The sequence below is a fragment of the Meles meles genome, chromosome 8 (genome assembly GCF_922984935.1).
Source record: "Meles meles chromosome 8, mMelMel3.1 paternal haplotype, whole genome shotgun sequence".
Taxonomy (NCBI): Eukaryota; Metazoa; Chordata; class Mammalia; order Carnivora; family Mustelidae; genus Meles; species Meles meles.
Genome location: NC_060073.1, coordinates 8,406,971 through 8,430,541, shown reverse-complemented (window position 1 = coordinate 8,430,541; position 23,571 = coordinate 8,406,971). Strand labels below are relative to the sequence as shown.

At 40.0% G+C, this 23,571-nt stretch overlaps 1 protein-coding gene across 2 annotated transcripts in view; it reads left to right on the top strand.

Annotated features, from left to right (window-relative positions):
* The window catches only part of LOC123949866 (solute carrier family 22 member 9-like), a 32,211-nt gene extending 10,593 nt beyond the window's left edge, over positions 1 to 21,618 (top strand). Inside the window, exons 4-10 of one of the 2 annotated variants that reach the window (XM_046017557.1) lie at positions 39 to 207; positions 1,176 to 1,299; positions 15,171 to 15,286; positions 16,442 to 16,656; positions 18,020 to 18,128; positions 18,820 to 19,023; positions 21,248 to 21,618. In XM_046017557.1, coding sequence (XP_045873513.1) covers positions 39 to 207; positions 1,176 to 1,299; positions 15,171 to 15,286; positions 16,442 to 16,656; positions 18,020 to 18,128; positions 18,820 to 19,023; positions 21,248 to 21,308 — 998 coding nt within the window. In that variant the 3' untranslated portion in view covers positions 21,309 to 21,618. The remainder of the gene's footprint in view (positions 1 to 38; positions 208 to 1,175; positions 1,300 to 15,170; positions 15,287 to 16,441; positions 16,657 to 18,019; positions 18,129 to 18,819; positions 19,024 to 21,247) is intronic. The other variant, XM_046017556.1, reaches the window with a different exon arrangement.
* Positions 21,619 to 23,571: the final 1,953 nt, after the last annotated feature.

The window sequence follows — 23,571 nt, the reverse complement described above, 5'->3', positions numbered from 1 at the left end:
ATCTTGGAATTCAAAATCCTGTTTGTGTTTTCTGTCAGTTGTAGAATGGACAGTGCCCCGATTCCAAGCCTTGGGAATAACCGTGGCAGTCTGTACGCCTTGCGTAGGACAGATGATCCTGGGAGGACTGGCTTTTGCCATTCGAGACTGGTACACCCTTCAGCTGGTGGTCTCTGTACCGTTATTTGTCTCTTTTCTTTTCTCAAGGTAAAGGCTTTGTTTTTCTCTTTGTCTTAGAGGATCCTGGGATGCAAGATACGTGGAATCAGGTCCTAAGAATTCTGTTTGTTTCTTAGTTAAGAACTCGAGCACATGCTCTCTTAGTAAGGTTCCTATGTACACTTCAAGAAACTGAATGGGTAGAGTTGCCAGATAATTTCAAGGACACTCAGTTAAGTTTGAATTTCAGGTAAACAACAAAATCTTTTTGTATAATATTCCAAATATTGCATGGAGCATATAGCTACACTAAAAATTATTCAGTTTATGTGAAATTTCTCTCTCTCTCTTTTTTTTAAAGATTTTATTCATTTATTTGACAGAGAGAGATCACAAGTAGGCAGAGAGACAGACAGAGAGAGAGAGGAAGGAAGCAGGCTCCCCGCTGAGCAGAGAGCCTGATACGGGGCTCAATCCCAGGACCCTGGGATCATGACCTGAGCCAAAGGCAGAGGCTTTAACCCACTGAGCCACCCAGGTACCCCGTGAAATTTCTCTTTATATGAGAGTTCTGTATTTTTATTTCTCAGCCTGATAGAATATAGGGTGTCTTATTCAAGTAAAATTTCAAATAAACAACAAATACTTTTCAGGATGAGTAGGTCCAAAATATTGCATGGGAGATGGTTATACTCAAGAATTACTCCTAGTCACTGTTTATCTAAATTCAGATTTAACTAGACACTCTATTTTTATTTGCCAAACCTGGAAATATTCCCCAGAATAAGAGTGAGGGGGCAATATGACTCCTACTTTATATTCCCAGTAGTGAAAATGGGTACTGCATGGAGAGGTCATCCTCCCAGTTTTCTAGTTACGGTACAAGAGAGCGTAAGTTTGTGTTTTCTGGTATAACAGAACAAGAGGTAGATATTAGATGGGAAGGGAGAGGCATTTTAGGACAAAGCATATGGACGCATGAGAGACTTGGCTGCACCTCTGTCTTCTTTGATCAGGTGGCTGGTAGAATCTGCTCGGTGGCTGGTTATCACCAACAAATTCGAGGAGGGCTTAAAGGCACTGAGAAAAGCTGCACACAGGAACGGAAGGAAGAATGCTGGAGAAGCCCTCACCGTGGAGGTGAATAGGAAGAGGAGTGGGTTATGGGGTATAAGAAACCTGTGGCCTTGGTGTCTGTAAGGTGAATTAAAGTGGGGACACAGTTCTGGCTTCGGGTCCTCTTACCTCATTGTCCTGGTTCTCAATGGCCATCCATGTTGTCTGAGTTGATATAAAGAGAGGATATCCTGTTGCTGGGAAGTGACCATGCAAAATAGAGCATGGCAACTTGGTCATACACTCTCTCGCTCATGGTATTTACCCCGTGCCTCCCTGGGCTCCTCTGTTCTCTCCAGGAAACACGGCATTGGTCACAATTGTCCACATCTCTGCTTTGTGGAGTTTACATTCTATTTATTACAAGTTCCAAGAGCATGACTCAGTGGAAATGCCTCAGAGAAGTCTTTTTCCCCTCCACCCTGGGCCTGGAAGACAGTTATTGTTGTGGATCATTAAGTAAACCATTCGTCATATAGTGAACATGTACATTATTTATCAAAAAATTATAATGTGCTAGTCATGGTGCTTGATCCTGAATTGCGGTATGGGACAGCATTCCATTTTTATTAGTATTAGTACTTATTAGTTTATTATTAATAAGAGATCTTAAAATTAACACATAATATGAGATCTGGCTTCTTAAACTTTTAACTGTATGATAACAGTGTTGTTAATTATAAATACAATGATCTCTCAAACTTTTTCATCTTGCATGACTGAAACTCTATACCCATTGAACAGCAGTCTCCCATATTCCTTTTCCCTGGTTCCTGGTAACCACCATTCTATTTATTGTTTTATTATTTTAATATTTTATATACTTCATATAAGTGGAATTGTGCAGTATTTTTCCTTCTGGGACTGCCTTATTTCATCTAACAAAACTTCCTTGAGATTCACCTGTTGTAACATCTAGCAGGACTTCCTCTGCTTATGAATGAATCATATTCTGTTTTTATGTATGAGTCACGTTTTCTTTACCCACTCATCCACTGGTGGACATTCAGTTGGTTTCCTTGGTTTGGCTATTTTTAATAGTGCTGCAGTGAACATATGTGTGCAAATATCTCAAGATCCTGTTTATAATTCTTTGGGACTTAACTTTAACCTTTCTGTTTGCAATGGTAGGGGGATAGATAGGATTCTCATAGAGACAAGGAACCATCATCTTCCCCTGTTTAATTGGAAAAGGAGAGGATTAGGGTCTAGACAGTCAAAGAGGAGCAATAAAACATTTTTGAAGACATGTTCAATGGCACATCTGAAGGATTTTTCTTAAAACCACTTCATGCGAGTGATGAATCGCGAGATTCTACCCCTGAAACTAATAATATGATATGTTCACTAACTTGAATTTAAATAAAATCTTTTTAAAAACCCCAACTTTATGGAGGTATGACTAATATACAAAGAGCTGCACATATTTAATATATACAAGTTGATGAATCTGATAAGTACACATCCAAACATCAGCACAGCAACCCATGCAATAAACATATCCGTCATCGCCTGAAACTTTCTCTTGCCCTTTTTATTCATTATTTTTGTGATAACACTCAATAGAAGACCTACTAATAGCAAATTTTCAATATATAGTATAGCACTGTAACTAGAGACACTATGCTATATAGTGGATCCTTAGAACCGATTCCACATAAGTGAAACTTTGTACCCTTTGACAAGTATGTCCCCATTTCCCATGCCCTCCAGCATCTGGCAAATACTATTCTGTTCTCTGCTTCTTTGTTTCAGATCTTACACCTTAGTCTTTAACCCTTTGTGAGTTGATTTTTGTGTACAATGTAAGATGTTTCCAGTTTCAATCTTTTGTATGTCAATATCTGTTTTCCACAACACCATTCATGGAAAACACTATCCTGTCCCCACTGTGAATTCTTGGCACTACTGTCCAAGATCAAGTGACCGCGTATGCTTAGTCTAATGCTCTTCTGTTCCATTGGGCTATATGTTTGTTTTTATACTGTAACATACTGTAGCTTTGTAATATATTTTGACATCAAAACATGGGAGCCTCCAGTTTTGTTTCTGTTCATAAGTTCTTTGATTGTTAAGGGTCTTCTGTGTTTCCATATGAATTTTAGGATTGCTTTTTTTTCTTTTTTAAATTTAAATTCCATTAGCCCACATACAGTACATCGTTAGTTTCAGATGTAGTAGTCAATAATTTATCAGTGCTTGCGTTTTCTTTCTTCTAGTGAGGAATAGTCGACACACATTACAGTAGTTTCAGGTATACGGCAGAGTGAGTCAACAACTCTACATTATACTATGCTCACAAGTAGCTATTGTCCCCATACAATGCTAGCACCCCACCATTGGCTATATTCCCCATGCTGTACTTCTCTACTTCATGACTTACTCATTCCATAACTGGAAGCCTATACCTCCCACTCCACTTCATCCATTTTGCCCATCTCTTCACCTCCCACCCCTCTGACAACCATTGGTTTGTTTTCTCTATTTATTGATCCGTTTTTCCTTTTTGTTTTGTTTTTTAGATTCCAAACGTAAGTGAAATTGTATGGTATTTGTCTTTGTCCGACTTATTTCACTTAGCGTAATATCCTCTAGGTCCATCCAAATTGCCACGCATGACAAAATCTCATTCTATTTTTATGGCTGAATAATATTCCGTTAATATATATATCATATACATACATATATGTACATACCACATCTTCTTTATCCATTCATCTATCAGTGGACAGTACATTGCTTCCATATCATGGCTATTGCAATAATGCTGCAATAAACATAGGGGTTTTCTTTGGGTAAATGTTTAGTAGTGGAATTACTGGATCACATGGTATTTCTATTTTTAAATTTTTTAAAGATTTATTTATTTATTTTAGAGAAAGCGTGAGCATGCGTGCGAGCCAGGGAGAGGTGAGGGCAGAGGAAGAGAGAGGGAAATCCTCAAACAGACTTCCTGCTGAACATGGAGCCAAATGTGGGGCTTAATCCAGGGACTCTGAGATCATGACCTGAACTGAAATCAAGAGTCAGATGCTCAACTGACTGAGCCCCCACGGTGCCCCTCTATTTTTAATTTGTGAGGAACCCTTCATGCTGTTTCTGCACTAATTTACATTCCCATCAACAGTGTTATATCCTCTTATTGAACCTTATTGAACCTCTTTTTTTTTTTTAAAGATTTTATTTATTTATTTGACAGACAGAGGTCACAAGTAGGCAGAGAGGCAGGCACTGAGAGAGGAGGAAGCAGGCTCCCTGCTAAGCAGAGAGCCCGATGTGGGGCTCGATCCCAGGACTCTGGGATCATGACCTGAGCTGAACGCAGAGGCTTAACCCAACGAGCCACTCAGGCGCCCCCTTATTGAACCTCTTTATGATTAGGTAATGCCCTCTCTGTCTCCTGTTACAATCTTTTTTTTAAAAGATTTTATTTATTTATTTGACAGATAGAGATCACAAGCAGGCAGAGGGGCAGGAAAAGAGAGGAGGAAGCAGGCTCCCTGCTGAGCAGAGAGCCCGATAAGGGGCTCGATCCCAGGACCCTGGGATCATGACCAGAGCCGAAGGCAGAGGCTTTAACCCACTGAGCCACCCAGGTGCCCCTACAATCTTTTTTTAAAGTCTATTTTGTCTGACAGAAGTATTGCTACCTGGCCCCCTCTTTTTTCTTTTTGCTTCCATTTGCATGGAATATCTTTTTCCATTCTTTCACTTTCAGTCTGTATGTTTCTTTAGGTCTGAGGTGAGTCTCTTGGAAGCAGCATTTGGGGGGGGGTATTTATTTATTTATTTATTTATTTATTTATTTTGGTCTTGTCTTTTTAAATCCATTCTTCCACCCTATGTCTTTTGATTGGAGCATTTAGATCATTTACACTTAAAGTAATTATTGATCTAGATGTACTTATTGCCATTTTGTTCATTGTTTTCTTCTTGTTTTCTAGTCTTTCTCTGTTCCTTTCTTCTTCTTTTGTTCTCTTTTCCTGTAATAGATGACTTTCTTTAATGTTGTGCTTGGCTTGCTTTCTCTTTATTTTTTGTGTATCTATTACAGGTTTTTGGTTTATGGTTTTCATGAGGTTCATATATAGCATCCTAAATATATAGTAGTCTATATTAAGTTGATGACCACTTAAGTTTGGACACATTCTAAAAGAACTTCCTTTTTATTTCCTTCTCCATATTTTATGTATACATCACCATATTTTACATCTAATTACTGTGTCAGCCCCCATAACTAATTCCTTTTTAAAATTATGTTATGTTAGTAACTATACAGTATGTCAGCTTTTGATGTAGTGTTCCATGATTCATTGTTTGCATATGACACTTGGCGCTGACACCCAGTGCCGATTCTTTACATGTAATTGATTTTACTACTTTTATCTTTTAACCTTCGTACTAGCTTTGTAAGTAATTGCCCTCTACCTTGACTGTATATTTGCTTTTACTCATGAAATTTTTTCCTTCCAGAATCTTCTCACCTCTAATAATGGTCTTTTCTTTTCCATGTAAAGAAGTCCCTTTAACACTTCTCACAAGGCCAGTTTAATGGTGATGAGCTTTTTAAAAAAGATTGGTATTTATTTATTTATTTATTTATTTATTTATTTAATAGCGAGAGTGCATGCACACGTGTGGTGGTTGATGCAGAAAGAGAGGGAGAGAAATCTTAAGCAGACTCTGTGCTAAGCACAGAGCCTCACACAGGACTCAATCTCATGACCCTGAGATCACTATCTAAGCTGAAACCAAGAGTCAAATACTTAAACTAGGTGCCCCTGGTGCTGATGAACTTATAAAACTTTTGTTTGTCTGGGAAACTCCTTATCTCTTCTTCCCTTCTGAATGGTAATCTTGCTGGGTAGAGTATTCTGGGTTGTAGGGTGTTTCTTTTTCCTCCTTTCAACACCTTGACTCTATCATGTCACTCCCCTCTGGCCTGCAAAGGTTCTACTGAAAAATCAGCTGAGAGTCTTATGGGGCTTCCCCTGGTATGTAACTAGTAGCTTCTCTCTTCTACTTTAAAAATTCTCTCTTTATCTTTAATCTCTGGCATTTTAATTATTGTGTCATTGTGTGGAACTCGTTGGGTCCATCTTAATTGGGGCTCTCTGGCTTCCTTAACTTGGATATGTGTTTCTTTTCCCAGGTTAGGAAGTTTCTCAGCAATTATTTCTTCAAATAAGTTTTTTGCCCCTTCCTCTCTTTTCTTCTTCTGGGGCCCCTATAATGTGAATGTTTGTTCACTTGGTGTTATTCGAGAGATCCCATAACCTATCCTCATTTTTAAAAAATTCTTTTTTATTGTTGCTGTTCAGTGTGTTTTCCATTATCCTATCTTCCAGATCACTGACATGTTCTTCTGCATCCTACAATCTACTGTTTATTCCCTCTAGTGTCTTTTTCATTTCAGTTCTTGTATTCTTTAGCTCCAATTTGTTCTTTTTATATATATTTTTTCTATCTCTTTGTCAAAGTTCTCATTGAATTCATCCACACTTCTCTCCAGTCTGATGAGCATCTTTATGACCATTACTTTGAACTTATCAGGTAGATTGGTCATCTCCATTTCATTTAGTTCCTCTTCTGAGGTTTTGCCTTATTCTTTCATTTGGAGCATGTTCCTCTGTCTCCTCATTTTGCTTGGATTTTTGTGTTTGTTTTTTATGAATGAGGTGGAACACCTACTTCTCCTAAACTTGAAGGAATTATCCTGCGTATGGTTATTGCCTTTGTAGACTCTCTGTGCCTGATGACTTGGGCTGGATGTCTAGAGCTGTGGCTGGTGTGGGCTAGGGGCCCTAGGGCACTCTGTGTTGGGGCTGTCCCTGGTGGATTGCCTGGCGCTGAAGTGGGCATGGGCCAGAGTGTCCCAGGGCTCTGCATGCAAAGGGCTCCCTGTAAGGACAGCTGAGCTGAAGTGAATGCAAGCCTGGGGTTCCTGGGGCTCTCCATGCAGAAGACACCCTAGCAGGATAGCTGAATCTTAAGTGGTCACAAGCTGGGTTATTCTCAGGTCTCTCTGCACAGAAAGAACCTTGGTTCTCTGTGTGAGCTCTGAAGCTGAAGTGGGTGTAGGCTAGGGAGTCCCAGGACACTCTGTGCAGGGGACACTGTGGCAGGCCAGTGGGAGCTGAGGTGGGTTCAGTCCAGATGAAGAGGTGTTCCAGGGCAGTTCACTCAGGAGATGACCTGGAAAATCATTTGGGACAAAGGTGGGTTTAGAGTGGGAGGTCCTGGGATGCTCTACACTGGGGATTCCCTGGTAAGTCATCTGGAAACAGAGTGATGCTGGCCTGGAGGGTTCCAAAGTGCTTTGCACCTGTGTCATATAGGTGAGACAGCTGGAGCAATAATGAGTGTTGACCAGAGGTGTCTTGATGTGCACCACACTGGGCCACCTTGGTGGGATAAGAGGCTGGTGTGGGCTAGGGGTCCAGGGCTTACTGAGACAGTAGACTGGTGAAGCTGCCTGGACCCTGCTCCCATCTGCACTATCAAGGTTGTATGGAAATGTAAACCCTGGTGCTTGCCAACTCCTCTGACCTGGAAAGAGTTCCAGCAGCTCCCCTGCCATTTGGCAGAGTTGTAGGGCTTAACTTTTTGTATTTCATATGCTCTTTTAAACTGGCTTTTTTTCCTGTGCCCCAGGGCAGACAAGTCTACTCATAGTCCCACTGCAGTTTGCAGTGTCTGGGGTGGGAACTCCCTTTGTTATCGTGTCTCCATTTCTCTTGCCATTCTCTGCATGGTCTATTTTTTCTTGTGCAGAAGCTATTCAGTCATCCCTCAGATCTTCTCCAGGATTAATTGCTCTATAAAGAGATACAGATCGGTGTGCTCTGTGGGGGAGGTGAGTTCAGGGTCTTTCTATGTTGCCGTCCTGGACTACTCGGGATTGGTTCTTTCTTTTTTTGTTGTTCTTTTAAAAACATTCATTTGATACTTCATTCTGTAAAGGATTTGATGCATTTTACACCATTCACTTATGTGAATCACTTGTGAGGAAAACAGAAATCAAAATGTAAAAAATGTTAAGACTGAATGAAGAATAACACTAACACATAGACAATATATATATATATATATATATATTCTCCACATGGATTTTGAATCCATCCAGCCACTTTTCAACTCCACTGCTACCTCTATAGTCCACATCCTTCTTCCCTCTGACCTAGTTTCTCTCCAATCTCCACTGTTGCTCCCTTCTCATTCCTTGCTCAGAAAGTAGCTAGAGTGGGGCACCTGAATGGCTCATTCTGTTAAGCATTCAACTCTTGGTTTTGGCTCAGGTTATGATCTCAAGGTCCTGAGATCGAGTCCTACTCAATCCCCTTCAGGCTCTGTGCTCAGTGGGAAGTCTGCTGGAGATTCTCTCCCTCTGCCCCTCCCCCTACTTTTGCATGCTCTCTCTCAAATAAATTAAATTTTTAGGGGGAAAAAAAAAGAAAACAGCCAGAGGATACTTTAGAAGCATAAGCCTGATCCTCTAAACCACCTTCTCCTGCCTAACAACATCTACAGGTTCTCTCTTGAATTTAGGATAAAAGTCAATGTCCCTACATATGACCCACTAACCCTTTTGTGGTTTGGTGCTGACAGCTTCTAATAGCCATTGTTGATTTTGAGCTGCCCATTAACTATTTGACTTCCTAATTGCAACCTAGTTTTCTTTTAGGGAATCACTTCTTTACCTTTGGATAAAACAGTCTGGCGGAACCCTCAGTCTGGTGCCCTGTCTTTTCCTAGGCATGGGGCAAGTTTTTTTTTTCTTTTCTTTTCTTTCTTTCTTTTTTTTTTTTTCTTTTGCAAGCGTATCTTAAGAGCAAGGCCAAAGGATGCTCTGAGAATGAGTTGATGGACAGAGGTAAAAGTTGGTTAAAGTTGATTGATCCAAGAGACAAGTACCCAGACCTGGCCATACCTACTACAAGACTCTTCTTCCTGGACTTCCTGCTCCTAGCACTTTGGAGATTCCTGAATCCTGTCTATTTGAAATCCTTTCCATCAATTCAGGATTGTTTTCTCTATTTCTGTAAAGAATGCCATTTGGATTTTGATAGGGATTTTATTAAATCTATAGATCCCTTTGGGTACCAGGGTATTTTAACAGTATTAATTCTTTCAATTCATGAATATGGGATATCTTTCAATTTTTTATTTGTCTCCTTTAATTTGTTTCTTCACTGTTTAGAATTTTTAATATACAAGTTTTTCATCCCTGGTTAAGTTTATTTCTAAGGACTTTATTGCTTTTGAATTTATTGTAAACAGGATTTTTAAAAAATACCACACCCAGGGTGCAGCCCAATGTAGGGCCTGAACTCACGATCCTGAGATCAAGACTTAAGCTGAGATCAGGAGTTGGATGCTTAACTGACTGAACCACCCAGGTGCCCTGAACAGGGTTGTTTTCTTAATTTCATTTTCAGATGGTCTGTTGCTGGTGTATAGAAATGCAACTGATTTTTGTATTTTGCTCTTGTGTCCTGAAACTGAATTCATGTATTGTTTCTAACAAAATTTTGGAGGTGTCTTTAGGGTTTTCTGCATAAAAGATCATGTTATCTGCCAACAGAGATAATCTTTTTTCTTTCTTTCTGATTTGAATGCCTTCTGTTTCTTTTTCTTATCTAATTGCTCTGGCTAGGACTTCCCAATCCTATGTTGAATTAAAGTGGCATTCTTGTCTGGTTCCAGATCTTGGAGGAAAAGCTCTCAGTTTTCCACCATTGAGTATAATGTTAGCTGTGGGCTTTTCATGTATGACATTTAAGGTAAGTTCCTTATTCTTGAAAGTTTTTAAAATCATGGATGTGGGTTGAATTGTGCCAGATGCATTTTTACATCCATTGGGATGATCACATGTTTTCTAACCTTCATTCTGTTGATGTGGTGTACCACATTTTAGAAAATGTGCGTATGTTGAATTATCCTCGCATCCCAGGAATAAATCCCACTGAGTCAATGTGTGCAGTGTGTGTGTGCTTGAAGTTGGTTTCCTAACATGTTGTTGATCTGTTGTTGATGATTTTTTTCACTTTAGTTCATTGGGGATATTGCCCTATAGTTTTCTTTCCTTACGGTGTCTTTGTCTGACTTCTGTTTCAGAGTCATACTGCACTCATAAAACAAATCTGTTAGTGTTTCCTATTTATTTTTTGGAAAAGATTGAGGAGGATCGGTTCATAACTTAAATGTTTGGTAGAATTCACCTGTGAAGCCATCTGGTGTCAGGCTTTTATTTCTGGGCTACATTAAAAAAAAAATTCTAGTTAGTTGACATAAAGTTCAATACTGGTTTCAGGAGAAGAGTTCATTGGCTCATCATTTATATATAATACCCAGTGCTCATCATAACACATGTCTTCCTTAATACCCATTACCCATCCCTCCCATCTCCCACCCACCTCCCTCCATCAACTGCCTTTGCTCTCTATAGTTAAGAGTCTCATGATTTGTTTCCCTCTCTCTTTTCCTCCTTCCAAATGTTCATCCATTTTGTTTCTTAAATTCCACATAAGAGTGAAATCATGTAGTATTTGTCTTTCTCTGATTGACTTATTTTCCTTAGCATAGTACACTCTAGCTCCATCCACATCATTGCAAATGGCAAGAATTCATTCTGTCGATGACTAGTATGATGAGTAGTATTTCATTACATACACACGCACACACACACACACATCACATCTTCCTTATCCATTCATCAGTTGATGGGCATTTGGGCTCTTTCCCTAGTTTGGCTATTGTTGATAATGCTTCTATAAACATCAGGGGGCATGTACTCCTTTGAATGTGTATTTTTGTACCCTTTGGGTAAATACCTAGGGCAATTGCTGGATCATAGGGTAATTCTATTTTTAGCTTTTTGAGGAACCACCATAATATTCTCCAGAGAGGCTGCAATGGTTTGCATTCCCACTAACAAAGTAAGAGGGTTCCCTTTTCTCCACATCCTTACCAACATCTGTTTCTTGTGTTATTAATTTTAGTCATTCTGACTGGTGTGAGTTGATATCTCATTGTGATTTTGAATTGTATTTCCTTGATGATGAGTGATGTTGAACAACTTTCCTTTTTTGGGGAAGCTACCTGTAACTTGTTTCTTTTTTTAATTTAAATTCAATTAGCCAACATATAGTATATTATTAGTTTCTGACGTTGTGTTCAATGATTCATCTTTTCATGTGTCTGTTAGCCATATGGGTATCATCTTTGGAAAATGTCTATTTGTATCTTTTGCCCATTTCTTACCTGGATTATTTGTTTTTTGGGTGTTGAGTTTAATAAGTTCTTTATAGATTGGATACTAACACTTTATCAGATATGTCTTACAAATATCTCCTCTGGGATACTTTTTATTACTGTTTCAATCTCCTTATTGGTCACTAGTTTCTTCAGGTTTTCTATTTCTTCTTGATTCAGTTTTGGTAGTGTGTATGCTTCTAGGAATTTATCTATTTCTTCTACATTGTTTGTTTTGGTGCCACATAATTATTATATAGTCCCTCGTGATCTTTTTTTTATTTCTGTAGCATCAGTTGTAATGTCTTCTCTTTCATTTCTGATTTTATTTATTTGAGTGTTCTCTCTGTTTCCATGGCCAGTCTAGCTAAAAGTTTTTCAATTTTTTCATCCTTTAAAAAAACCCTAATTCTTTTATCAGTTTTTTTCCTGTTTTTTCCCCCTCTAATTCCTTAGAGCCTTGTACTGGTGTTTGTGCATTTTTTAAAATTTTTTCAGTTAGCCAGCATGTAGTACATCATTAGTTTTTGATGTAGTGTTCAATGGTTCATCCGTTGCATGTAACACCCATGCTCCTCACAACGTGTGGCCTCCTTAATACCCACCATCCCAGGGTGTTTGTGCATTTGAAGAAGCAGTAGCATCTTCTCGTCTTTACGGTCTGCATGGCAGGAAAAGCCCTTCACCAGTCTTCATGGCTGGAGATTCTGGGGAAGCCAGTTAGCAGGGTTTATCAGTGGGTCTGCTCCTTGGACCCATGGATGTGTGGACCTTTTGCCAGGGTCTGCAGGTGGACCCACTGCCAGCTTCATGAACAGGTGGGCCAGCTTGTGGGCTTGCTAAAGCCTCTTTGAAGTAAAGCAAGGGTGGGATGTGAATAGCAAGAGAAAGACATAGCTTGGATTGCAGATGTGTAGGAGCTGAAATCTGTTTGAATGTAGTTACGTTTGAAATGGGCCTTACAGATTGAGGTAGAACTAGCCAGGTTTGTTTGTTTGTTTTTAAGATTTTATTTATTTTTTTTTCATTTCCAGTAATTTATTGATCTCCAGATACATTTCTGAATTTCTTTAAAATTTAATGTAAATCTATTTTAAATTTTCCAACTGTATTTTTACATTTTTCCGGTCCTCACAAAGCAACTACAATCGTCTAGATTCGGCGTCGGGCATGTGAGCGTGTGCCTGCGCCCTCGTGCGTGGGCCGGTGTGTCTGCCATCCAGAGAACACTTGGTCTTTTCACCGCTGAAAGTTCATAAATGTGAAACAACAAGCAGTATCTTAACCAAACTAACAAGGATGAAGCTAATGTGTTACAAAACAAGGAAGAAATGGCTGCAAATTCTTAAGATTTCCTATCAATAAATTTAATACTACACTAATGCTATGGATTTAGGACTAAACTATGTCACTGGGACTGAAGACATCCTCTCTTGTGGACATGGACAGAGACTCCAAACACGACCGTTTCTGTGGGCCAGGACTGGCCTTACGGATGTGCAGAAAGAACTCCATATTTACGGGAATAACGTGGAATTGCCTTAAAGAAAAAGAGAAGAAAACTTAAACAAAACAACATTCCACACAACTGTAAAAAATTGCTAGTGTACTTCTCAACTGAAGATTTTATTTATTTATTTGACAGAGATCACAAGTCGGCAGAGAGGCAGGCAGAGAAAGAGGAGGAAGCAGGCTCCCTGCTGAGCAGAGAGCCCGATATGGGGCTCCATCCCAGGACCCTGGGATCATGACCTGAGCTGAAGGCAGAGGTTTTAACTCACTGAGCCACCCAGGCACACCGAACTAGCCAGGTTTAAAGCAGGGATATGACGAAATTTCCAATTGAGAGCGGTCCAAATGACGGCAGAGGGGCCAAGCCAGTGGTGTGCTAGTAAATGTTTAACACCTAACATTATAGGAGAGGGTAAAAAGCCATAGATCTCAAATTTGTTGTGATTATCAATTTCTGTAGTATGAATACTACCACCATTGTCAATAAAAGCCACCGGCATCATGGTGATTGCTTTACAAACTATCTAAAAATTTAACGAAGGGCTTTTGTGTATTTGTACCTGCTAATTCCAGGACAACAATGGGCAGTTTTATGCTTTTCACCCCAACATGGTGTTATGATGGGCACAAATAGTTGTTGTTGTTTTTTTTTATTTTTTTTTTAGCCAGCAAAGGACAATCAGAGAAAAAGAAAAGATGCATTTAAAAAAAACAAAGATCCAGCAGGCTCCCATTTGAATATAGGCCTCCTCTTCCTTAATTAAGAATTTTACAAGGTACGAGGAGCTCCTTGACTTCCCATAAATGACCTGACATCACCTCTCTAAATTCTTCCAGAAATACAACTCACATCTCTGCTCACCAAAAGTGAATGGCCAGTGTGAAATAACCCATCAGCATCTCCCAGACATTTACTCTGATACTAGATATGACTTGAGGCCAGTCTCACAGGCATGGCAGCCCTCATCTGGCCCAAGTTTAAGGTATGCTTGGAGCCCATCATTAGAATACTGCCTATGACAATGACCTGTGATCATGAGTTTCTGGTGTTAGTTGCAGGAAGGAGATGCTATCTTGACTCTTCTCTTCCAAAAGCATAAGTCCAGCATTTTGCTGCTTGAACTAGCTCTGCAATTGAAAAGGACATTCTTAATCTGGTAGGTCCTCACTTAGATGACTTTACATTTCTCTAAATTCCCTTCCTCATGGAATTTTTCCAATGGACTTCATGGTATTATAGAGGCAGGATGAGAATTAAGTCAATATTATTGGAATAATTAGTAAGTAAGTATTTGAGGTTTGTTGGATATAATTCCATCTACGTATTTATAACTTAATGTATGGCTAGAAAGTCTTCATGAAAAGGTGCTATTATTTTTCTCTACCTTATTTCTTCTCCCCCTCCATCTCCTCCTCCTCCTTCTCTTCTCCCCTTCTTCTCCCTCCTCTCCTCCTGTCCCCCCTCCTTCTCCTCCTCCTCCTCCTCCTTCTTCTTCATGACAGAGAGATTGGGGTTTAGAAATACTTAATAACCTTCTGCAAGGTATACACGTAGCATGCTGCAAGGCCATTAAGCAACTCCAGATTTTAACCAACTTGGGTATGAGTTATTCTACATCAAGATGCCACCCTGGTTTCATCCTCAGATTTAATTCTAGGCATCACCTTCATGGAAACAAAATATGCCAGGAATTCCCTCAAAGATACTGAATGAAGAACCAAAATAAAGACTCTCAGGAAATGTCATTTTCCTGAGATAAACAGCTTCTTTGCAAAGGATGGCTGGCTGAGAACCAAGCTTAACGTCCAGGTCTTTCACGCCCATCTAGCATAAATGGAGCTTTGGCCCTTAATCCAAGTAACTCACATTTGATTCCCTTCCTGATCTGAATATCTAACACCCTTTCTGATGCCCGACAGCCCACTCACACCTTGTGTTTAAAAAGTCCTTTATTTTCTTGAGGCTCCTTTAACTCCCTAATTCACCTTTCACATGTCAGTGTCTTTTTGAGGTCTTGATTTCCTCCTAAATATAACAGCAAGTGGTCTAGCTTATCCTCTGTAGGGGGCCTCCTAATGCTCATATTGTGTGACAACTGAACAGTTTCTTGTGGCGGTTGTTGTTGAAGGTTTTGAGATCCACCGTGCAGGAGGAGCTGGAGATAGCCCAGAAAAAACCTTCCATGCCTGACTTGTTCCGCACACCCATCCTGCGCAGGAGGATCTGTTTATTGTCCTTCGTGAGGTAGGTTTCACACTGTGCATGAAGAATATTAAAATAGTGGAGACATGAATCTATTCCTATCAAAGGATACAACAAGTTGTAGGGACAGATTTGGAGATAAAACATGAGGAAGCCAAAGATAATTGCGTTTTTTAGTTACAGAAAGACTGACCCAGAACTAATTGTGCAATGAGTTTTGTTTATTAAGTCAACTTACCAGTGGAAATGACAGCTGTGAACTTCAATCACAGTAGAGATTTTAGCTCTAAGTTTCTTCACTTATTAGTTTCCATGTCAACGGAGATAAAATCACAAAGAGTTGGGACGCCTGGCTGGCTCAGTCAAAAGAGCATGTGACTCTTGATCTCAGGGTTGTGAGTTTGAGCCCCACACTGGGTGTAGAAATCCCTTAAATAAACTTAAAAAAAATTCTTAAGTGCACCAATGTATATAGCTTGATGGATATTTGCATATGTAAATGTGCAACCATCACTCAAATCAGGATATAGAAAAAAACTCTAAAACCCTTGAGGGCCTCATTATGTATTCTTTCTTTTTTTTTTTAAGATTCTATTTATTTATTTGACAGACAGAGATCACAAGTAGGCAGAGAGGCAGGCAGAGAGAGAGAGAGGAGGAAGCAGACGTCTCACTGAGCAGAGAGCCCTATGTGGGGCTTGATCCCAGGACTCTGGGATCATGACCTGAGCCGAAGGCAGAGCCTTTAACCCACTGAGTCACCCAGGCGCCCCAGTATTCTTTCTTTTTTTAAAAAAAGGTTTTATTTATTTATTTGAGAGAGAGAGAATACAAACAGGGTGAGGGACAGAAGGAGAAGCAGACTCCCTGCTGAGCAGGACTCCAAGATCATGACCTGAGCCAAAGGCAGATGCTTAACTGACTGAGCTACCCAGGGGCTTCCCTCATTATATATTCTTAAGAATACCCTCACCCACCAATGGTTACCAAAAAGTAACCATTATGACCTCCAATTTATGCAATATTTTGTGACAGTTTTTAAATCATTACCATGTAGAATATTCTACAAAACAGACCATGCCTTTGTGCTTGAACACCAACCACTGGCTGTCTGTCTAATGATATTTATGATTGTGGTTTGTAGAACCTAAGGTCTAAACGTCATGACGTCTATCTTTCTTCTTTTGTTCCCTGCAGATTTGCAACCTACATGCCCTTTTATGGCCTGATTCTCCACCTCCAGCACATTGGGAACAATGTTTTCCTGTTCCAGGTTCTCTTTGGCATGGTCAACCTCCCTGCCAATTACGTTGCCCTTTTGGCACTGAATCATATGGGCCGTCGAGTAAGCCAGATGATTTTCATGTCCTTACTTGGAATCTTCATTCTGACCACCACGTTTCTGCCTGAAGGTGAGAAAAGAGCACAGGTTGAAGAAAGGAAACATCTCAGGGACTTGGGGACTAGACTCACACAAGGAAAGGGAGAATATGGTTCTAATGATTCCCAAAAACTGATCCGAGGATTCAGGACAGATTCTACCACTAAGCAGCGGTGGAAGAGTCATAGCTCAGTAAGAGCTGGTTATCCTTACCACATTTGAGAAGTATCTGGTGCCGTATCTAGTTTCTCTAGGAGACCAATTAATCGCTTGCCCTTTTGGTTTTGACCAATCACACTTGTAATTGTAAATGACAGTATTGTGTCCAAAATATATTAATTTTATCTCATATGAGGACGCACTACCCTCATTTCTGCTGTCTGGTTTTTTTCTTATTATTACAGCTTCGGTGACAATTTACTCCCTGATGTCTACCCATATCCACTTGTGTGTCTTGTATTAGGTGACCATCACTGCAATCACGGTTTAGGGAAGACTTTTTGATTTCAAGAAAATAAAAGTATCTTGTCTTTCAGCAGAGAAGCAGGCGATAGGAACAAGGAGCGAAGCAGTTAAAGCCTCTCTTAGAATCTATTTTACTAAATTAAATGATCTTATGTAATGAATAGGGGAACCGTGGTGGTCCCGTGCTTCCCCTAACTCCCAGCGTAGCGGTGTGTTACAGGATCCCAGACTGGTAGCTGGTCCTCGTCCTGGATGTGTGCACTGATGCATGTTTGCGGCTTCACCACAAGTGTACTCCAATGTTGTAACGCTCTCAGGAGACTTTTTTTTTTAATTGTTGAGTAGAAAACGGACTCTGAGATTTCCTTTCAGAGGTTTCCAAAGTCCAACAATTGTTCCCCTAACACAGGTCTTTATTCTTAAATCTTCAAATACTGCTCTAGATCAAGCTAGTCTCCAGCTTATCCAGAACATGAGACAGAAGTCTTATTACTCTCTGCCACAGTACTAGCCCCAAGTCAGTATCATGTGTGCACCCAGGTTTTAAACTCCTCAAAGACATCGATGAGTTTTACATCCCTCGGTAATTGTTCATATGGAGTCCCACTTTATACATGAAAGGCAGAGGAGACACTGGACAAAATAAATGAAATTGAACTCACGTTCCCCTCTCCGTCTTTGGCAAATCTCTGATGTGTAAGGGAGAGGTAATAAAATGACTCGGGTTTTTTATTCTCTGTTTAAGTTGTAACATACAGATAAGTCACATTTCTCAGCTACTAGTCACTCCACGTTCTCTGCCTCTGTGCACTTTTTCTTCAATGTATTTAACACAAGGAAACATGTCCAATTGTGTCTTTTTCACTTGTTATTTGGTGGATGATTCCTTTAGCTCTGATTTCCTGAGTCTCACTGGTCTTCCTCTCCAGAAATGCAGACTCTGCGCGTTACTTTGTCAACTTTGGGAGTAGGAGTTTCTTCTGCAGCTGTCATGAGTTCTTCTGCCCATGGAAATGAACTAATCCCGACCATAATCAGGTACAAATCTCGTGGGAGCTCTAGCAGGGTCAAAACAGTCCTTTCCCAGCTAATTAACATTTATAGTGGAAAGAACACTGGTGAGTTATCAGAAGCATCAATTATAACAGCTTTTTAAAAAAGATTGTGTCTATTTATTTGACAGGGAGAGAGAGAGAGAGAGAGAATGGAAATACAAGCAGGGGGAGTGGGAGAGAGAGAAGCAGGCTTCCCGCTGAGCTGGGAGCCCAATACGGAATTTGATTCCAGGACCCTGGGATCATGACCTGAGCTGAAGGCAGACGCTTAACGACTGAACCACCCAAGTGCCCATAATAGCATTAATAGTAACAAAAATTACAACAAAAATTTATTAAAATCTGACTTTGGCAAGGCACTGTGTTCTTTTTTAACATATCATCTCACATAATCTACAGAGCCACTCAGCGGTAGATGCTATGGATAAGAGTATTTTTTTTTTTTTTTGGATAAGAGTATTTTTTTAATGACGAAAGTACGTGCTATTGCACTTGCACACTTGAAAGAAATTGCTAGCAGACAAGACAGCAAGTTTGAAATGTAAGAGTATATCATCAGCCTTTGTGTATCTGAACACTATTGTGATATCTCCCATAACTGAAGCAAAATAATAAATCACAAATTACCTGCATGGATTTATACCTAACTGTGTTTGTGTTGTTTGTACTCCAAGGGCAACAGCTACAGGAATCCTGGGAATTGCTGCTAATATTGGAGCAGCCCTGGCTCCCCTCTTGATGATCCTAAATGTGTATTCTCCCCACCTTCCCTGGATCATGTATGGAGGCTTCCCCATCCTCTCAGGTCTTGCTGTTCTCCTCCTTCCTGAAACCAGGAATCGGCCTCTGCCTGACTTCATCCAGGATGTGGAAAAGGAGTGAGTAGACCCTCTGGCTGCCGCTTAGGGGAACTGTGTGCTCTAGGTCTGTGACGAGGAAGGCAAGACACCATTCAGGATCACTGTCTTCTGGGAAAGATTTATCAATTTTTAAAAATTTTTTGATTTATTCATTTAAGAGAGAGCACAAGCAGAGGGAGAGGCAGAGGGAGAAGGAGAAGCAGACTCCCTGCCCAGCTGGGAGCCCAATGTAGGGCTCGATCCGAAGACTCCAAGATCATGACCTGAGCTGAAGGCAGACACCCAATCATCTGAGCCACCCAGGCACCTCTATGAATTTTCTTTTTTCTTTCTTTTTTTTTTTTTTTAGTGAGCTATATGCCCAACGTGGGGCTTAAACTCATGACCCCAAGACCAAGTCACCTGCCCTACCGACTGAGCCAGCCAGCTGCCCCACCCAGGGAAAGATTTAGACCTAGACATATGTCATGTGGTCAGTGCCTTTGGTGTAGCTACAGCTTCGTGCCTCTTCACACTGACTTCAGACTCCCCCGTGGCTCCCCAGGTCATACAGACTGGCTCTGCCCAGTGGCCAAAATTAGGTGCCTTAGGGTGACAAACACATCCTGAAGGCATTTTATAGACACACACAGATCCAGACACCAGGATCTCATCCCTCAGACCCCGGCAGCCCCCCAGCTGGGGGAGTGCAGTGAGCTCCCCGGAGTGTCTGAGGACTGCCCTGGTCACTGAATCTGAACGGGATCAGGGAGATGACAGGAGCCCCTCCCACAGATGACCATGTCCCTCAGGGGAAGAGTCTGGTTGGACTGCCCGTGAGATCTACACCAGCTGCTGATTTCTGCTGGGGATGCAACTGTTAAGAAAAGTGGAAAAGGAGGAGTTAACATAGGTTGGTTGGTTGGTTTTACACAGAACAAGAAATTTTATTATCTTGAATGCTGGTGCATTCAAACAAATATCAAGCTTAATCAGAGGAGGAGGCAGAGGGAAACCTCATATACTGTGGTGGATTTCTGGGCAGGATTCAACCCTTTAAAGGTTGAAGGCATAATTGTTCAGTCTTCTTTCAGATGGAGGGCTTCCCTTTCACTTGACATTTTTACTTTAACAGTTGTTATGAAGTTCAACCCAAGTCTTTCACCTGTAAGGTTAAATGGAAAACAGAGTGAATAAAACAATTTTCAGTGTTAGAGTTTGTTTTCTTTGTTCTTTCATATGCATGGTAATATCTAACTTTGAATTTTCTTCTGGGCATCTTAATTTTTGAGTTTTTAAAAATGGTAAGACCATTAATTTTCTTGCTTTATAGATCATAGTAGCTTCACCAATGACTAGAATACATGTACAAACAAAATTTCAGATGCTCTCAAAAACACAGCACACGTGATATATATTTCTTTTTGGGTCCTTATCCTTTTGGGATACTGAAGAATACCCAGTGTAAAATATAGGCATTCTTTTGGTCATGGGGCCTACTCAAAAAAGGAGGAAGGAAGGAAGGAAAGACGGAAGAAAGGGGTGCCTGAGTGGCTTAGTTAGTTATATCTGACTCTCAATCTCAGGTCAGGTCTTGATCTCAGGGTCATGAGTTTAGCCCATGGGCTTAAATGGGCTCCATGCTGGGCATGAAGCCTACTCAAAAATAAAATAAAATAAATAAAATATAGGCATTTTAATTGATCAAGAATTTTTAAATTTTTAAAAGTTTGAAGAATTTTTAAAATTTTTAATTTTTAAAAATTTTTTAAATTTAAAAAAATTTTTAAATGATCAAGAATCGGAAAAGGGGTGCCTGGGTGGCTCAGTGGATTAAAGCCTCTGCCTTCGGCTCAGGTCATGGTCCCACGGTCCTGGGATTGAACCCCACATCGGGCTCTTCCTCCTCTCTATCTGCCTGCCATTCTGCCTACTTGTGATCTCTGTCTGTTAAATAAATAAATACAATCTTAAAAAAAAAAAAAAAAGAATCAGAAAGGATTTTTAAACTTTTGTATATTGCCTTTACCTCTTCCAAATCCCTTTGGCCTCCAGATCCCTTGGCCTCCAAAGGTGAGAGTGGGAGTTGAAACTTGGAAGCTGCCTTCCCAGAATTTACTCAGATCCTTGGGGCAGGGGTCCTGGTTTTAATCAAAATTGATGGGTCAAGAATCAGTTTGCTTTAAAGAATGCAGGACCTGTATGTTGACTTGATGTCTTCTCATTTTTGTGCTTCTTTGTTGGTTTCATTGTATTTTACCAGGAGAGAAGGCCTAAGAAAAACAAAGAAGGAAGATACCTTCATGAAAGTGACACAGTTTTAAGGAGTTCCAGTAACGAACTGCTAATCAAGGAGCAAGACAGAGGAAGGAAAGTCAGGATCATCCCCAGATACTGGAAAGATCTGTAAAACAAACAAAACAAAAAGCTATAAAGGAAACATGGATCCCATTTATAATTGCGGGACTAAGTAACTACGCAATAGCTACAGTTAATCATAACGAGAAGTTCGAGGAAAGCCCTAATACTTGAAGAGGTTTTTTTATTCTTGAAGTCTCGTAGATATACAATGTTCTGTTACTTTCGGGTGCACCACATAGTGATTCGACAATCTGTCTCTCTGCCTACTTGTGATCTCTGTCAAATAAATAAATAAATTCTTAAAAAAACAATTTCGTGCTTTAAATCTCTTGAACAAACCAGAACCCACCTTCAGTCCACTGCTGGGACAACACCCATGCTGGTGCCCTTGTAGAAATAAGTTTTAAAACACCCCGGTGGGGGTGACTCAGGGTGTAGACATGGGCTTCTGGGACTCAGACAACTACCACAGTGATCACAGTTTTGCCAATTAAACACTAGTCCAAGCCTAGACAAACCTCCTCAGCATCAGTTCCTTGAATCCTTTCTCTTTGCATATCTAATGCAATAGCCCAAATTCCTTTATTCCTTGAGGAACCAGTAATCCTGTTTGCCTAACTATTTGCCTAATAATAACATCTGCTTTTGATGTCAAAAGTATTCCACTGAGTATGAAAACTTTAGGGTCATTCTACATATTCCTGACTGGAAAGAGGCTACATCTAAGAGTTTGAAAAAGGAAATCATTGGTAATGCATTCAAGCCTTTTGATGATGATTAAGAATTTTATCATGAACCCTGATCTGAGACACTGACCTTGAGTCATATACAATGTCATCCAGATTATTATCTCTGAAGCCTCCTTTGGGATCATAGAAGCAATAAGTAATTGGGTAAAAAGAAGGAAATAATGAGCCGTGCTCACTGTCACAGATTAGAAACTGCTCCCTGGAGATTCTGCATGATACCTTCTCTATTCCTACACAATATTAAAAGGACTCTCAAGATGTCAGTTCTTCCCACCTTGATCTATAGATCCGATGCATCAAAATCAAAATCTATGCAGGTTATTTTGTAAATATCAACGATTAATCCTAAAGTTTAGATGGAGAGGCAAAAGAAATTCCTCAAAAAATTAAAAATAAAAACTACTATACAATGCAAAAATTCTACTTCTGGATATATACCTGAAGGAAACAAGGAACACTGTGTTGAAAAGGCATCTCTGTACCTGCACATTTATTGCAGCGTTATTTACAACAGCCAAAACATGGAAACAACCTAAGTGTCTATCGACGGATGAATGGATAAAGAAGTAGCGTGAAACACCATTCAGCCAGAAAAAAAGAAGGAAACCCCACCATTGGCAACAACATAAATGGGTGTTGAGAGCATTGTGTTGAGTGAACTAAGTCAGACAGGGAAAGACAACTACTGTATGATCTCACTTAATGCGGACTCAAAGCAAAACAAAAAACACACATAGAAAAAGAAATCAGATTTGTGGTTACCAGATGTGGGGCAGTGGGAGGGATTGGATCGAGGTGGTCCAATGCAATAATTTCTAGTTGTAAGATAAATAAATACTGGGGATAAGTAAATACAACAGGATGGTTATAGTTAATTCTGCTGTTTGATATATTTGCAAATTGCTAAGAAAATAGATCCTCAAAGTTCTCATCACAAGAAAAGAATTTTTTTTCTTTTTTGTGTCCCTATAAAACGACTGCCGTTAACTAAATTTATTGCGGTAATTTCACAATACATGTAATTCAGGTCTCTATGCTATATGTCTTAAACTTATAGAGTGCTGTGTGTCAATTATATCTCAATAAAATTATGAAAAAAATATGCGTCCATCATTATAGTACCTAACTATATTAAGCAAATACTAACAGATATAAAGGGAGAAGTAGACAACAATGCAATAATAGTAGGGGATTTAAATACCCCGTTTTCAACAATGGATTGATCATCCAGACAGAAAATCGATACAGAAATAATGAACTCAGAGTATACTTTATGCTAAACGGACCCAAGTGTTCTATAGACATGTGGAGAACATCCCATCAACAGCAGCAGAAAATACATTCTTCTCAAGCACGTTTGGAATGCTCTCCAGCATAGACCATACGTTAGGACACAAAACAAGTGTTTCTGCTGGCTCGGCTGCCTCGTTTCCTGCTCACTGTGGTTCTTGGCTGGACTTTCTATCATGACCATCTT